We start from the raw sequence: 17,156 nt of genomic DNA, 5'->3' as shown, positions 1-17,156 counted from the left end.
AATCAATTGTCACCTAGTGCTACTTGGAAAACTAGCATGTAAAACAAATAGTAATACTTAAGCTCAAGTCCCAAAAAATTCAACATTTTACAATAATCAATTATAATCAAAATAAATTTAAACCAAATCTTAATTAAGTTTCAAAAAGGTCGAAAGATGATGACATCCTAAAACTTTTCATATTAAATGGGTTGGTGCACATTCCACCGCTTTTCATTGCCTTCCATAGCCATTTATTTTACAACCCAAGTTTTTATTATCCAATAAATGTGCCTCCCAAGGTGAGTTAAATGTTGCCGCCCAAGCCATTTTTTCATGGGTGGGAAACTTTCTTCACATGGGAAGCCATTTATATTGTAACACTTCCTCTTGGATTTCCACCACTTATAGATAATTACATTAACTTTGCTAAGAAAAAACCTAATGGTATAAAAACCAAAGCAGAGGAACGTAATTATTTTAACGTCTTGTAAAGCAAGTTTGAATATGTTTAAACTATCTCATCAAAAACCTTATTATGAAAACTCAGTGGGACAAAATCTAGTTAAGGAAAAAATAGCACAGTACACATGTTGTATACTAACTTTTCAAATATTAATGTTGATAATGTCTTGGTAAACAAATCTAAAAGATTATCATTAGATTGTATTTGTTTAACATCAATTTTTCGATTCAAGTAGAACTCATGAGTGTAAAAGAACTTTAGTAAGATATATTTAGTTCTATCTCCTTTAATGTATCTACCTCTAATATGGGTAATAGATGTTGCATTGTCTTTATAAAATGTAGGAGTGTTTATTATGGAAGGAAGACTGCATTTATTTCGAATGTGATGGATGATAGACCGTAACCATATGCATTCTCGGTTGGCTTTATAGAGAGCTAGAATCTCAGAATGATTCAAAGATATTGCAACCAAAGTTTGTTTTAAGGAGTGTCATGATATTACTATGTCATTATAAGTAAAAACATATCTTATTTGAAATAAAAATATCTCAAATCTCTAGTTTCATATGGATAACGAAGTATATATTTGATTTTATTCCAATTGTGATAGGTTGGTGTAGAGCTAAATCAGGCTAATAATTCACTACCAAAGATACATCTGGTTTAGTGTATTGGGTCAAATATAATAGGACTCCAATGGCATTAAGCTATAGTATTTAAGGATCAAGTATCTTTTCACCTTCTTCTTTAGGATGAAATGAGACATTTTTCTGATTAAGAGACCAAATGACCATTAGGGTGCTCATAGGATGAGTCTTATCCATATTAAAACGTTTTAACAATTTTTTAATATATGTTGAATGATTGATAAGTATTTTATTTAAATTCTGCTCGATTTATAGGCTAAGACAATATTTTGTTTTTCTTAAATCTTTCATCTTAAATTCCTTTTTAAAACATTCAACAATTTTTTAGAGCTTTTCAAGAGTCTTAATTAAATTCATATCATCAACATAAACTATTATAATAGCAAATCTCGATTTTAACTTTTTTATAAAGACACAAAGGCATATAGGGGCATTCATATAGCCTTCTTTTATCAAATATTCACTAAGGTGATTGTATCACATTCTTCCATATTGTTTTAATCCATATAATGATCTTTGGAATTTGATTGAGTATCTTTTTTGCTTTGAGCAATTTAAATCTTTAAGAGAGTTTCATATAAATTTTAATATCCAAATTTTCATATAAATAAGTAACAACTACATTCATTAGATGCATATCCAGTCCTTCAGAGACTATTAAACTGATCTTGATTATATTCGTTATAAGTGCATATGTTTCATAAAAGTCTATACTGACCTTTGGAAAAATTTTTAGACAATAAGTCTGACTTTATATCTAACAATCTTATTTTTCTTATTTCTTTTTCCCAAAATATCCCTTTAGGTGTGTTTGAACTATAGGTCCAAACACTTAACATTTTGCTAGAGAAGTTAATTCTACCTGAATTATTTCTTCCTATTTAGGCTAATCATGCCTTTGTCTACAGTCATCCATAGTACATGGTTAAAAATCATTATCATTCATAATTTCAATAGCTACTGCATATGAGAATACATTATCAATGTTAACCATTTCACGGTTCTATATCTCTCCTGTATAAGCATAATTTATAGATTTTTTTGTATTGGCATTTACATGTTTTTTAGGGGTTTGTGCCACTTTAGAGACTTAACTCTCTTCAAAGACCATAATCTCTTCTAGAGAAATATTAGAAAGTGTAGATTCTTCAATCACTTTAGCACCATATGATTAATATCTGCTTGATTCTTTGCCTTTCTTTTTCAAGGAACAATGTCTTTCAATCCAACTGGTCTACCACACTGTTGACGCGCAATAGATTGATCAATCATGACTTTAATAGACTATTCAATAGTTACATTAATTCTTGTTGGTGCGTTGGTAGCTGGTACATGCGATTTTGTCACTTTTGTTATATCCACAAATGCATCAGACATTTGGTTGATGATAATTTATAAACATACTATATTTTATACTTAAGTTTAACTTTGGGATGTGTGAGGATCTAGATGAGATATAGTAGGTAAGTGCAAGTGAGTTCATGTTTAATTTTACGAGGCATTTTCTTTTTCCCTAAAGGTGGGAAGGTTGTCTCATCAAAGTAACAATCTACAGTCGTTTAATAAGAGACTCAACCAATCTATTTTAAGAATGGACATGCAAGACTGAATGTTCAACATCAATCCCCATGGACATATAATAATCATCAAATATATTAGATGTAAATTCACCAATATTGTCTAATCGTATTGACTTGATCAAATAATTTGAAAAATGTGTCTTCAATTTGATAATCTATGATAACAATTTAGCAAAGGCAACATTTTGAGTTGACAATAAACAAACATAAGACTATCATGCAGATACATAAATTAAGACCATGAAATAACGAAATAGTCACTTGGTGGATGAATGGGTCCATATATATCCCCTTAAATCTTTTATTGGAATTATGGAGATTCAACTCCAACTTTAGAGGGAGATGGACTAACAACTAATTTGCCTTGTGAATTGGTGGTGCAAAATTTTTCATTAAACGATAAAATTTTGTGATTATTTAATGCATATCTATATGAATTTTTAATAATCTTACACATTATTGTAAATTATAGATGGCTTAAATGGTTATGTCAAAGCAAAAAAATATTTAGATCAAAGAACTTCTAGTTCAATATTACGTATGTTTCAATTGTCTTTGTAATTATATAATACAATCCAAATGATAAAGCAAACAATTTTTCTAGTGCATGTTTTCTTTCAGAGGCATTGCCAACATACAAAGAAATTCTACACCATTTTCAGTCATGTTTCAATATGATAATTATTATTTCTTATATTTTTAAAACTAAGTAGATTTCTTTTAAATCTACTTGAATATAATATATCATTAATGCTTAATTTGATCTTATTTTTTAATAAAATTGTGACTCTTCCAAAGCTTTCAATTAGGTTTATTGACCTTGAAATAGTATTTAGTTTAGCTTTAATCAATGTTAAAGTTTGGAAGAATTTCTTTTCCTTAAGAATTATATACATTGTCGTATTATCCACCAAACACATGTCTCCATCATCAACTTTTAAAGTCAATGCTTTAATATTGAAGTTCATATCCAGAATGAATCTTACTGATAATATGCTATAAATATAATTGAAAAAGTGAGAAAATATAACTGTGCTTTAAGCTAATAAAATTGAAAGTAGAATATAAGCAAAATTCATTCAAACGGAGGAGTATATGTGTGTATACAATATGTAGTAGATGAGGGGATATATATATACACATTCCACCGCCTTCCATAGCCAATTATTTTACAGCCCAAGTTTTATGTAGTAGATGAGGGGATATATATATACACATTCCACCGCCTTCCATAGCCAATTATTTTACAGCCCAAGTTTTCATTATCCAATAAATATGCCTCCCAAGATGAATTAAATATAGCCACCCAAGCCACTTCTTCATGGGTGGGAAAACTTTCTTCACGTAGTAATCCATTTATATCATAAGTTCAAAAAATAGGTCTCCTGAATCTTATCTCCGAATTCTCGTGGAATATATGATGAAAGAGCAATGATCTGATTGAATGGTAGCCCAATTATAAGTATAAACTCGAATGGGCTAATTCTCACATAAATCCTATTAATCCTAAACCAAAACTCATTTCTTTGTAATCCCTAATACAACTATTGCAACATGAATGAGTGCACCAACACTCCACTAAATCTCGTATCTAATAATTGGACCAAATAGCCAAAGCAAGTCTTTTCAAACAATTGCAATTTCGTTTGTGTCTATCGATTTAATCCAAGACATTACTGTTTGTTGTACATGAGAAGTAACCTCTGTTTGAAAGTGTCATGTCTCGTTAGGGATTCTTAATTTGTTGTCCTTACGTTTCTTTCATAAGAAATATCCTGTGAAAAAAAGTTATAATGACAAAGTTGATAAAATTTTCATAAAAAACATAAAATTGGAGAAAAAATAAAAAAATGAACCTCTCAAATTCAAAAGCTATAAGTCAAAAAACCCTAAAATGACAAATTAAAAAACCAAAATTTGAAAACTATATGTTGAAAACCCTCAAATAACAAACAACAAAAAATGAATCAGAAATTTAAAAACTATACGTCAACAAACCTTAGAATTACAAAAATTGACAAATGGACTAAAAATTCAAAAACAATTGGTCAAAAAACCTTAAAATAAAAGAAAGGAGACCTGAAATTTAAAAACTACACGTAAAAAAACCTTAAAATGACAAAAATTCAAAAACTTGACAAAAAATTTAAAAATTATATGTTGAAAAACCCTGAATGACAAAAATAAAAGGAAAAACTAGAAATTTAAAAACTACATGTCAAAAAACCTTAAAACAACAAAAATTAAAGAACCAACTGAAATTTGAAAACTACACGTGGAAAAACCCTAAAATAATAAACATTAAAAGAATGACCAAAAATTCAAAAATTACAGATTGAAAAACTCTAAAATGACAAAAATAAAAAAATAGATCATAAATTCAAAGACTATACATCGGAAAACCATAGAATGAAAAAAACAAAAAAAAACCTGACATTTGAAAACTACCAGTAAAAGACCTTAGAATGAAAAAAATTAAAAAATCGATTTGAAAGTCGAAAATTGTGTGTCAAAAAATCTTAAAATAACAAACATAAAAAAACAGATCAAAAATTTGAAAACTACACTTAGAAAAACACTATAATGACAAACATTAAAAAACCATTTTAAAATTTCAAAACTACAAGTCAAATGGCCTTAGAATGACAAAAATCGAAAAACTAATTAAAATTTGAGAGTTTGCAAGTGTTCTACCAAAGTTAAACCAAATAGTAGATAAAAATTGAAAAAATGTGTAACACAAAGATATTCCATGGCATGAACTAGAATTGTATGTAACATAAAACCTAAATCAAGACATTACCTCTTCAAATAGGTTATGCTTGCAATTCCCTTGCGGGTGTAGTCAAGAAGAAATTTAGACTTCAGTAGTTTAGCCTTCTTCTCCTCTACAGCAGTTTTTCTCAATGTCACCATTGCTACAAGAAAACTGAACAAATTTAACTCCATCAAGCTTTGAAAAGAAAAAAAAAAAGAGCAATATTATTGAAAAATGAAAACTTCTCAACCTGCTAAGTTCAGTGTCTCTTATATTCAACAAATTAGCTACACTAGCAAGAACTTGAGCCGAAGAAACTACATTAAATGGCAAACTCCCTTCTGCCAGTCTCACATTTTCCAAAATCTCTCTAATCCTTGCAGCTAAAACCATACAAATAACAAACAATTAGACGAATTAGAATTGAAAACCCCAAAAGTAAGAAAAGGTAATTAGAATTTATTGCTAATTACAGACAAAAAATAATAAACAGAAAAAAATGACAAAAATAAAAAATTCAAAAACTCTAAAATAAAAAAATAAAAAAACTAACCTGAAATTTGAAAAGTACACGTAAAAAACAGTTGGAATAAAAAAATAAAAAAATAAACCTGAAATTCAAAAATTATGTGTCAAAAAAGTTTAAAATAACAAACATCGAAAAAGAATTAAAATTTTGAAAACTACACGCTAAAAAACCTTACAATGACAAATATAAAAAAACTGATTTAAAATTTGGAAACTGAACGTTTAATTACTCTAGAATCACATAAACCAAAAAACAATTTGAAATTTGAAAACTGTATGTTGAAAAATCCAAAATTGACAAATACCCAAAAATAGACTTGGAATTTGAAAACTACTCGACTTAAAACTCTAAAATGATAAACAATGAAAAACAAACTTGAAATTTGAAAACTACACATCTAATTATCCTAGAATGACAAAAATTGAAAAATCGATTTGAAATTTGAAAACTACATGTTGAAAAACTTAATAATGACGAATAATGAAAAATTAATCTGAAAATCGAAAACTACTGGTCAAAAACTTTCAAATGATAGAAATCGAGTAATGGAAATTAAATTTGAAATATAGACATCAAAAAACCCTAAATTGATAAAAACTGAAAAACCAATCTCAAATTCGAAAATTATATGTTGAAAAACTTAAGAATCACAAAAATAAAAAATGAACCTGAAATTTGAAAACTACATATAAAAAACCCTAGAATGTGAAAAAACAGATATAAAATTCGAAAACTATGCCAAAAAAAACCTTAGATTTAAAAAATTTATCAATTTACCCCTTAACATTTTTTCACTGTTTCATAGGTCCTAAATGTTTAAAAGTATCATTTTGCCACCACATAAATTTCTCTCTCTCCCACATGTCCAAAATGTTTAAAACTCGAATTCCCCCCTCCTCCATAGCTATTAGTATTTAAAAAATCAACATTTCCCCTTCCCCCATGATCCTCAATGGGATACTATTTCAAAACTTGCAATTTTTCCCTTCTTCAAGGTTCCTTCGTAGTCCCCCCAGTGTAACTACTATTTAGAAAATCGCATTTGTCCCCCTCTCTCGTGGCATCGATTCAATCTGGGGAATATTTCTAAAACCTAGGATTCCCCAGGTTTGAGAAATTCCCATGAGGTGAAGTTTTGACCTCAAAATTGGACAATTTTTTTACTAAAATCTCAACTTTCGACTACCATTTCAATAACAAATGATTGTACACTTACTTAAACATAATAACCCTAAGCTAATTCATCTAGTACAAACAAGAATCAAGTCACAAAATTAATTGTTTAAATCCAAAAACTCTAAACTAAAAACATTTAAAATCTTAATCTAATCAGTAAAATTTAAATATTAAAATGATTCAAACAAGATAAAGGACGATTTATTTACCTTCTTTATCATTTTCGCCATTAGAACATGTCAAAAATTCTTTCAAACTGCTGAAACTCAGTAAATGCAGTTGATCCATGAAAAACTCGTGGATTTTCTGATTTTGGAAATAGTGATTTGAGGAAAATATAGATGGGTATATGAATTTTTTCGGTTTTATATATGAAGGCATTTCGGTTATTTCAAGTTAAGGGGGTATTTTCGCTTAAGTCTAAAAAAAAAAGGAGACAATTTCCTTAAACCTTTAGATGTTTAGGTAATTGATTCCATATCTCTTTTAAAAGTAACTTAATTAAATTTAAATTTAAATTAATTTATTTTTAAAAAGACCACTGAATCCCCACTACCTTCAACGCCAACAACTCTCCTCCTCCAGTTGTCTCTGCTGCCCCTCCCCCGTCACCACCACCGTCAACAAATCCTCCTCTTATTTCGCCACCAACTGTTGCGCCTCCCTTGTCACAATCGTTTGGGACGTGGTGCTTGACGCATCTTTTCAAAGGATTGGGTTAGGGAAGCTCGCGATGGAGAGATTGATAGAAGAGTTGTTAGCCAAAGGGATTATTATATAGCACTGCATTCTGAGCCCAGAGTTCTGGGGTTTTATAGGCCAATAGGATTTGTTGTCGATCCTGATGGGATTGGTTGCATGGTTTATTTAAGAAAAAACAAAAACAGGAATCATAATTTTTTCCTTTTTTTTTTTTTTAACCCGTCTCCCGTCATGTTTGTTCTGTGACTAAATTCGGTGTACAATAATCAGACTTATAGATTAAAGTTTTATTAAAGACTCAGATGAAACAAGCTCAGACAAAACAAGCCCATGAAATTTTACCTTCCTTTGTACCCAATAAAATCTTAATCAAATAAAACAAGCTCATAAATGGCCTCTTTTCTTTTTCTGAAGTGTGTTAGTTAAATGGCTGATGTTTTCAGTCTCCAAAAACACTTTGTTTTTGTTTGTTGATAATACAGTCATGATTGATAAAATACTGGAATGGTGATCGTATTATCTGGAGGTGTTTGTTGAGGTCTTCTTTTATTGGTGCTGTAGTTATGATTGATGGAATTAGGGACTGGTAATTGTATTGTTTACAGGTATTGCTGTGGTTGTAGTTTTGTTAAATTGATGGTGAGCAGTGATGGAGCGTACTGAATCAGTTTGAATCGATGGGATTATTGCTGAGTGATGCTAAATTGATCTACAAGAGCACATGTACTTTGTTCACAAATTAACTCAGAATGGCTTTCATAGTGTGTTTCTCTCTCCTGCTTCCCGGCTCTTCTACACTTTTCTTGATTCAAAACCCTTATCAGAGACTGTGATTTCGGTTCAATGGTTATGCTCAGATGGCGCGGCATAGACTGAAGCCACGGGATTCGAGTTCTTGGTCGGAGATGGAGAATTTGTTGTTGGTGGTGGCGGTGATTTGAGCTGAAATGGTGTGGTTCCATTTGTTTTGAGGCGGAGAGACGGGAGTGAAGTGGAGATGATGCCATGTAAGAGCATTGTTGGATTTTGCAGAGGTGAAACGAGAGAAGGGTTAAACGCAGATTATATCTTTAATATCAAGAATATTAAATTAAATAGCCTGTAAGGCGCATAAACAAAAATGCTCATCTTTAAGAGGTTAGGTGAAAATGCCTTATTTTCACAAGTTAAAATATCTCAATTTTTCTTTTTAAAAATTAAAAATACACTTCACTACTTCTATATAAGTTCTTACCCTCATATTTTTTTTATTCTATTCAAATTTTCAGTTTCACTCAATATTTAACATTATGAATTTGTTTAAAAGAAAAAAATTTCTGTTTTTGAGTTCGAATAAAAAAAATCAATTCATGATAACAAGATATTTATATAAATTTTAATCCAAAATTTAATTTATCCATTAAATCAAATTCATATATTTTATATAAGAAAATTAAATTAAATAGTCTAAATTCATAAGCTCAAAGCAAAAATATCCAATATTATTGAGGTTAGGGTTTTTGAATTTGTACAATTGATTGAATGGGTTAATTTTTTTTGGTGTTTTGAATGAATTTGTTAAACGGTTTTATGTTAGAACAGGTGTAGATTTACTTGTTGTTATTTTAGGCATTATTTTTTGAAAATTAATTTAATTTCTGAAATTAAATTTGTGATAAACAGTACCTCATCAGTGAACTGCTTTTTAAGAGGCATTTTCACATGCCTCGAGGTCAAAAGTACGTCACGAATTTACTGTTTACTAAATGTGAAATAGTAATTTTTCATAAGACTGTTCACTCACGGTAAACAATGCATCACAAAAAGTCATTGTTTCATATAAAGTTAGTAGTGATTTTTTGTAATGTACTATTTACTTCTCGCAAAAAATCACTGTTTCATGTGAAAGTAAGCAGTAACTTGCGATGTACTATTTACTATGAGTGAACATCTCATAAGATCTTATAAAAAGGGAATTGTGGTGGTGTTTTTTGCTTTATATGAAAAAGTTAAAGCCTTTTCGTTTAGTTTTGAGTATATTAAGACATTTAATTTAATAATCCCAAATATTAATAGATTTTTTTTATTTTAATGAGGGATAGATATCTTTAATAACTGATAGATGCGTTTTTAAATTTTTAAAATTTAACAGAAGAAACTTTGACATTACATCAAACCTCGGTGGAAATAAGTCTTTTAGCCTTAAAGTATAGCTGAGGGGATTTTCTAGATTTTGCTAGTGATTATTCATATTTAAAGCATTTCATTGGAACTCTTTTTTCATTTATTACATTAAATATTCTTACATAAAAATTTAGAAAGAAACTTCAACACATATAAAAATAAAACCACTAGAAAGTAAGCTGAGTTTAACATTTTCATCAAGATAAAATTAAAAGTGCATCTACGTAGTAACATCTACCTTGATATGAATTTATAATAATTTCCCAGACTTAATTTGCATTTTCATCTACTTTTTAAGGTTGGCTTCAAAATGCTGTTGCACCACCTTCCAAGCCGCCACCACATGCGTTCCTCTGTCAGACTAGAACCAATAGCAAACCTTATCACAAAGATTCCCTCTACGATGGCATGAGTCATGAATAATTTCCAAGATCTATTTATGGACTACAACAATTCCCTATTGAATTTATTTACTCTCTCCACCTCACTTGCCTTATCCAATGTTGATGGCAATCCCCGAAAACAAACCATAGCAAAGTTTCTCGGAACAACAACCTCAAACCTCTTGTCACTTCCCACTAGCTCTTCAAAGAGCTTTGCCATTCTCACATGGCTACGAAGGAAATTCCTGAGATTGGCCACTCCATAACTTCTAAGAACCATCCATAGTTTCATGGCCCTAAATCTTCGGCTTAGAGTTATTTGCCAATCTTTATAATCCACCACTTTCTTCGAATCACTAGCCCTGTTCCTCAAAAACTCTGGATTTGTTGAGAGCGATTTTATGAGAGCGCCTGGATTCTTCACCCAAAGGCAACAACCGTCTAGAGTAGTGAAGAACCATTTGTGTGCATTGAGACTGAAGGAGTCCACATCTTCAATACCATTCAGGAAATGTCGAAACTCTGGGCAGATACAGGAACTTCCAGCATATGCAGCATCAGTATGAACCCATATTCCATATCTTTTGGCTATGTCACTTAGCGGACCGACTGGATCAACGGCGTTTGTTCCTGTCGTCCCAACTGTAGCACATAGAAAAAGAGGGATCAACCCCGCTTCTACATCTGATTCAACTATCGACCGCAGGAAGTCCGGGCATAGACCAAATGAAGATGATTTCATAGTCTTAATAGCCCGGAAGTTGTTGGGATCAATGCCGGCGATTTGAACAGCTTTTTGGAGAGCACTATGAGTTTGATCAGAACCATAAACAACAAGCTTTGTAATGTTTTCTCTTCCAATCTTACTGAGAGTTTGATCTCTTGCAGCAGATAATGTGCACAAAATGGCTTCACATGTAGTACCTTGTATAACACCCCCACCATTTCCAGGGAAAAGGAAAGATTTAGGAAGCTTCAGCATTTCTCCGAACCAATCCATAACAATATTTTGGAGCTCAGTTGCTGCGGGTGATGACATCCAATTAAATCCTACAACATTAAAGCCTGTGCTAATCATTTCACCAATAATCCGAGCGACTCTGCCACTAGAAGGGAAGTATGCAAAATAATTAGGACTTTGCCAATGTGTTAATCCAGGGACAATGTGTTCCTCGACATCCTCGAGGATTTTCTCAATAGGTTCAGGATTATTTGGTGCAGATTTTGGCAAGCGTTTATTGAGATAACCCGGTTCAACCTGGCTTCGAACCAGCTGTTTCTCAACATTTTTGTAATAATCAGCAATTAAGTCTATGATCATGTGACCTTGCCTACTCAGTTCCTCAGAATCTAGAGGGTTAATGAAAGATACTGAGTTGTTTTGAAGTTCAGGATCGAAATTTAGGCTACCAACATCTTTCAATACTTATTGTAATATTAATGAAACGTTAGTTGTGTTGTATAAAGATATATTGAAAGTGTCAACAATTTGTATCATTAATAACACCAGCTTGCAATGCTTGTTGTAAAGATGTATTGATACATGCATTGCACCTTTGGCAACCAGCAAATGCATGTTGTTGTATTTATGTATTGGCAACTTACAAAGCATCTTGCCATACATTTACGCACCATTTGAATACACAATCGATTTCCAAAATCTGTATTATAGAAATTAGAAAAACGTTTATTTGTATAAGGGTAAATATATAAATTTACAACCTTTTTATAAAATTCTGAAAGTCAAACTCAAGCTTGTTATTCGGGGATAAATTTCAATTCATGCAATTTAAGAACATTTTATTGTAATTCTGTTCAATTTAAGGACACTTGGTATTAAAAATGATTACATTGAATAGGAAAGCGGGGCAAACCAATAGTTGTACAAGTTATACCAAAAATACAACCAAAATAAAGTCTGCTAAAATAATTTTATGCAATAAAATATTTACACTTATTTAAAAATATAAATAATAAATTTTGTTAAAAAACAAAGAAAAAGAAAAGGAAATTTTATTGGCTAAAGGGAAGCCAGCAATGCAGATCTGGGCCGACAATAGTTGCCTTGTTGATTGTGCTTCTAACATGAGTAAAAGCCAATGGATTTGTCTGGTGATTACACTCTTCATAATTCTCCATTAAAAAAAAAAAAGAAAGAAATAGTTCGATAAAAGAGAAACAGAAGTTCCAGCCAAAATAGTGCAGCTGACGCATTTGCAAAGGTCTTCCATCTTCTAATTCATTGAATTTGAAGGGGACTGGCGTGAAATTGTCATTGTTGGTCAATTTAAATAAACAAATAAATAAAAATAATTGGCGCCCGGAGGGAAGTTTCCACTTGAGGCTATTATAAAACAAATAAAATAAATTAGGTGTGCACTTGATAATGTAAACCTGGTATAGAGGGGTTTTATCTATCTCAAAAACAGGTATGGATTATTAATTTTTGAATTCCTAATCGGGTATACATACATGTGATGAGATAATCCGCAATCTAAAAACTAATATATTTTTTTCACTGTCACTTTGTTCTCTTTCTCTACTTTAAGGTTTTGTTCAAGCTGCAATCCTCTTTTTCTGACCACTATTCCTTTTTCTTACCTATCTCTTCTCCCTCTCCAATAGCATCTCTCAATGCATTTGATCATGGTGTAGGCAAGCAAACACGGGATTTAAAACTCAAAACAATTAAATAAATAAATCAATAATACACAATTCTATTCGGCTTTTCTCGGCAACTCCTTTGAACCCTTTTAGGCCGGTTTTGACCCAACCCATCGGTTGGTCATCTCTAAATAAAAGTCCATGGGAAAACGCGTTTCTTTATAATAATTATATTTCCTTGGTTGTCGTTTACCAGCCACGACTTACTCACGAGACGTAACCACTTTTCATTTTTTAAAATATTGAATACGTCAGGTAGTAGCCTATTCCATTCTCACTTTAAATATCCTGATTCGTTGACTTGTCACTTGACTGACATTAACGGAGAAGCAACTTGTCTAATTAAACAGCCTTAATTAGAACATTGTAGCCTAGACAAAAAATTCTTGCATTTTTGCACAAGAGATACAGAATGATCACAACAGGCTCTTCAAGATTTATGCTTTTCCTTTGTTTCATTCTTCTACATATTGCTAAACCCACAATTGCCCAGCAAGACTTCCTGTACTACTTCTGCGAAAACGGCAAAGGTGACTATACAGCAAATAGTACGTACCAGGCAAACCTCAATGCCCTCCTCTCTACTGTTTCTTCAAACACCAATGGATTCTACAATTTTTCTGTTGGACAAAACTCAGACAAAGTAAACGCAATGGCTCTTTGTAGAGGAGATGTTAAAGTAGAGGATTGCCGTAGTTGCCTCAATGATTCTCGACATAAGCTCACTCAGCTCTGTCCCAACAAAATGGAGGCTATTGGATGGTATGACGAATGTATGTTACGCTACTCAAACCGCTCCATATTTGGCACAAGAGAAGTCTCTCCTGAATTTTGGATGTGGAACATTAATAATGTATCAAGTGTGGAAGAATTCAATCAAGTGCTGAGGACATTAATGGACAGCCTGAAAAGTAAAGCTAAATCTGGCGGTTCGGTTCTCAAGTTCGCTACTGGAAATACATCTGCCCCGGATTTTAAAACAATGTATGGACTTGTTCAGTGCACTCCCGACTTGACAAATATGGACTGCAATGACTGCCTTGAAACCATAATTGGAAGTATTTCAGATTGTTGTGATGGGAAGCAAGGAGGAAGAGTTTTAGCTCCCAGTTGTAATATTAGGTATGAGGTCAATCGTTTCTATGACCCTACAACTGACGATCAAGCACCACCGCCTCCTCCGCCGTCAAACAATGGTACAGATTAATTTTACCATCTATACTATATATATATAAATACACACACAAAAGATCTGAAGATTTATGTCATCGGGAAATTTAATATCATTCTTGCATATAAGAATCTATAACAGTGATGAAAATTTAATATGAAAAGTTATATGATAAGATAAAGATTTTGCAGGTAACTCTTCTGGAACCGTCGTCATCATAATCATTGTTGTCTCAGCTGTTGCTCTGGTTATATTTCTTATCCTCATCTGCATCTGCTTCAAAGTGAGGAAGCCCAAGAAAAAAATTGAAAGTAAGAAGAGCTTGCTCTTAATTTCTTATACATCTCAATATATTTGAAATTTAATTATTTTAATTTCGTTGAAACAACAAATTCTATCTATACTTATACAATAAATATTAAATAAATCGAGTACCAGTTCCAAATTATTTACCACTAATTAGTTCCAAATAAATCGAGCAGCAATTAATTCACTTTTATTAAAAAATGACCCCTTCCCATAGCCATGTTTTATTTACATGATTTTCTGACCGTCTCCCTGAAGAGTTATACAAAGCATCTAAAACCAGGGTTTGAAGTTAGAATTAATGCATTTTTGTTGTGATAAGTAGCTTTGGAATGCAGTCATGCATTCATCAGAAGTTTTTTCTTTTTTTAAATTTTTTATTTTTTTCAAACTGAGACACCCGAATGGCATTTCCGCTGAAAGTTTGTTCCACTATTGAAGCTGTGGATGAAATCAGAACTGCAGAGTCCTTGCAATATGATTTTAACACAATCAAAGTTGCGACAAACGACTTTTCCGGAGCAAATAAACTCGGAGGAGGTGGATTTGGTGCTGTGTACAAGGTTATTATGATATATTCTATATATTACTATGGAAATTATTAGTTTATTTTTTATTTTCTGCCTATAAACTTTTCTGTTGAATTTTCAGGGCACGCTTTCTAATCAACAAGATGTAGCTGTAAAGAGACTATCTAGAGATTCTGGACAAGGAGATCTAGAATTTAAGAATGAAGTATTATTAGTGGCCAGGCTTCAACACAGGAATCTGGTTAGGCTACTGGGTTTCTGCTTGGAAGGTGAAGAAAGGCTTCTCATCTACGAGTTTGTGCCTAACACAAGCCTGGATCACTTCATATTTGGTAATTAAACTCACTTCTGCATATTTTTTTTTTTTGTTTTGTTCTGTGTTATGAAGCTTCCACATAATAGGATCTGTTCTTGTTTTCAAATAAGCTGAATAAATGTTTAACTGCCTAGATCCAATTAAACGACACAATTTGGATTGGGAAAGGCGATATAAAATTATAGAAGGCATTGCTCGAGGACTTCTTTATCTTCATGAAGATTCTCGATTACGTATCATTCATCGTGATCTCAAAGCTAGCAACATTTTGCTAGATGCAGAAATGAATCCAAAAATTACAGATTTTGGTATGGCAAGATTGTTTCAAATGGATCAAACTCAAGGTGATACAAGTAGAATTGTCGGAACCTAGTAAGTATCATATTACACTTTACTTTCCTTGAAATTATATAGCAAATTACCTTACACTTCTCACAAAATTATTACAACGTCCAACATTACAATTCAATTAAAGATTATTATAATTATTGATGTCATCGTGCAGCGGATATATGGCTCCGGAGTATGCAATGCACGGGCAATTTTCAGTAAAATCAGATGTTTTTAGTTTTGGCGTGTTACTTTTGGAGATTGTAAGCGGACAGAAAAATAATTCTTTCCTTAACGAGGGGCATGTGGAGTACCTTCTTAGCTGTGTAAGTATGAGCCCCTAATTTTTACATGTATTTCTGCAAGAGTGTGGGACAATAACGATTGATAAATTGTTACAGGCATGGAGAAATTGGAGGGAAGGAACAGCGTTGAATCTTGTAGATCCAACATTGGGATCGGGTTCAAGACCTGAAATGATTAGATGCATTCACATTGGGCTACTGTGTGTTCAAGAAAATGTAGCAGACAGACCAACCATGGCTTCAGTTGTTCTAATGCTTAATAGCAACTCTTTAACTCTCCCAGTTCCCAAACAGCCTGCGTTTTTTATGGACGGCACCACAGAATCTCACGTCTCATGCTCACGGGACATTAATCCAGGGTTGACAAACCCGAACATTCCGGAGGGGAAACGAAGCCACTTTCAGTGAATGGGGCTTCAATTACCGAGCCATATCCTTGGTAGTTTTGAGGACAAATGTTTGTGTAAAATTTTATTGAAAAAGGAGAGACAAGGCATACATATAAATTTATGTTTTTACGGAGTAATTCCTAAACCATGTTCTTCAGTGTGTATATTTTTAGTTAAAGTTATTAAATTACATAATAATTAGGTGTTATTTTATCTTAATTCAAAATTATTAAATTACATAATAATATATTATTCAAATTTAAATTAATTTGTTTTCTTTCATCCAAATAGCCAATAGGCATTAGGAGAAAGCTTAGTAAACCAATAATATTTAAAAGTTGTCAAATCTTCTAGAAAAGCAATTACAAACATAAACACTTCTTTAGTATGCTAGATGAAAATTAATGCCGTGGTAATGAAGCAACTCATAAGGAGTTCAGATAAAATTTTCCGTTTTGCTTGTGGTATTTTGCTTAATAAAGGGAAATTATAATAAATATCCAAAATTAGTAGGTGTTAAGCAAAATTGCCTAAAACTCTAAGGTTTAAGCAAAAATGCCCTTAATTTGGGAAATGACCAAACTGCCCTTATATATAAACCCCATATTTCCCACGGATTTACTGTTTAAAATCAGAGAAAATTTGAATCTTCCACGGGTCAATGGGTTTTTATCTATCTGTCGACTTTTCGTGTTTTCCGACAACCAAAAATGATAAATAAGGATAGTACATCATCTCACTTCTTGTTTGAGTCAATTTA

General features: G+C 31.9%; 1 protein-coding gene and 1 pseudogene across 1 annotated transcript; one reads left to right on the top strand and one right to left on the bottom strand.

The window, feature by feature from the left end:
* Positions 1 to 10,288: 10,288 nt before the first annotated feature.
* Positions 10,289 to 12,009, bottom strand: LOC123219664 (annotated as a pseudogene).
* Positions 12,010 to 13,266: 1,257 nt separating this feature from the next.
* LOC123218506 (putative receptor-like protein kinase At4g00960) lies at positions 13,267 to 16,552 on the top strand. Its single transcript, XM_044639979.1, has 7 exons — positions 13,267 to 14,245; positions 14,412 to 14,531; positions 14,968 to 15,089; positions 15,178 to 15,388; positions 15,507 to 15,744; positions 15,878 to 16,028; positions 16,104 to 16,552. The coding sequence occupies exons 1-7, from the start codon at positions 13,462 to 13,464 to the stop codon at positions 16,413 to 16,415; spliced, it is 1,938 nt and encodes a 645-aa protein (XP_044495914.1). The 5' UTR covers positions 13,267 to 13,461; the 3' UTR covers positions 16,416 to 16,552.
* The last annotated feature ends 604 nt before the right edge of the window (positions 16,553 to 17,156 follow it).

This window comes from Mangifera indica, chromosome 6 (assembly GCF_011075055.1).
Source record: "Mangifera indica cultivar Alphonso chromosome 6, CATAS_Mindica_2.1, whole genome shotgun sequence".
Taxonomy (NCBI): domain Eukaryota; kingdom Viridiplantae; phylum Streptophyta; class Magnoliopsida; order Sapindales; family Anacardiaceae; genus Mangifera; species Mangifera indica.
The sequence above is the reverse complement of the archived record's forward strand: the minus strand, read 5'-3'. Positions and strand labels throughout refer to the sequence as shown.

What these genes read in the sequence shown, in the direction of transcription:
- LOC123218506 (XM_044639979.1), top strand. Translation starts at nt 13,462, where the DNA reads ATGATCACAACAGGCTCTTCAAGATTTATGCTTTTCCTTTGTTTCATT. An exon ending in GCCCAAGAAAAAAATTGAAA is followed by an intron (nt 14,532 to 14,967) that starts GTAAGAAGAGCT and finishes CCACTATTGAAG; the next exon opens with CTGTGGATGAAATCAGAACT. An exon ending in GATTTGGTGCTGTGTACAAG is followed by an intron (nt 15,090 to 15,177) that starts GTTATTATGATA and finishes TTGAATTTTCAG; the next exon opens with GGCACGCTTTCTAATCAACA.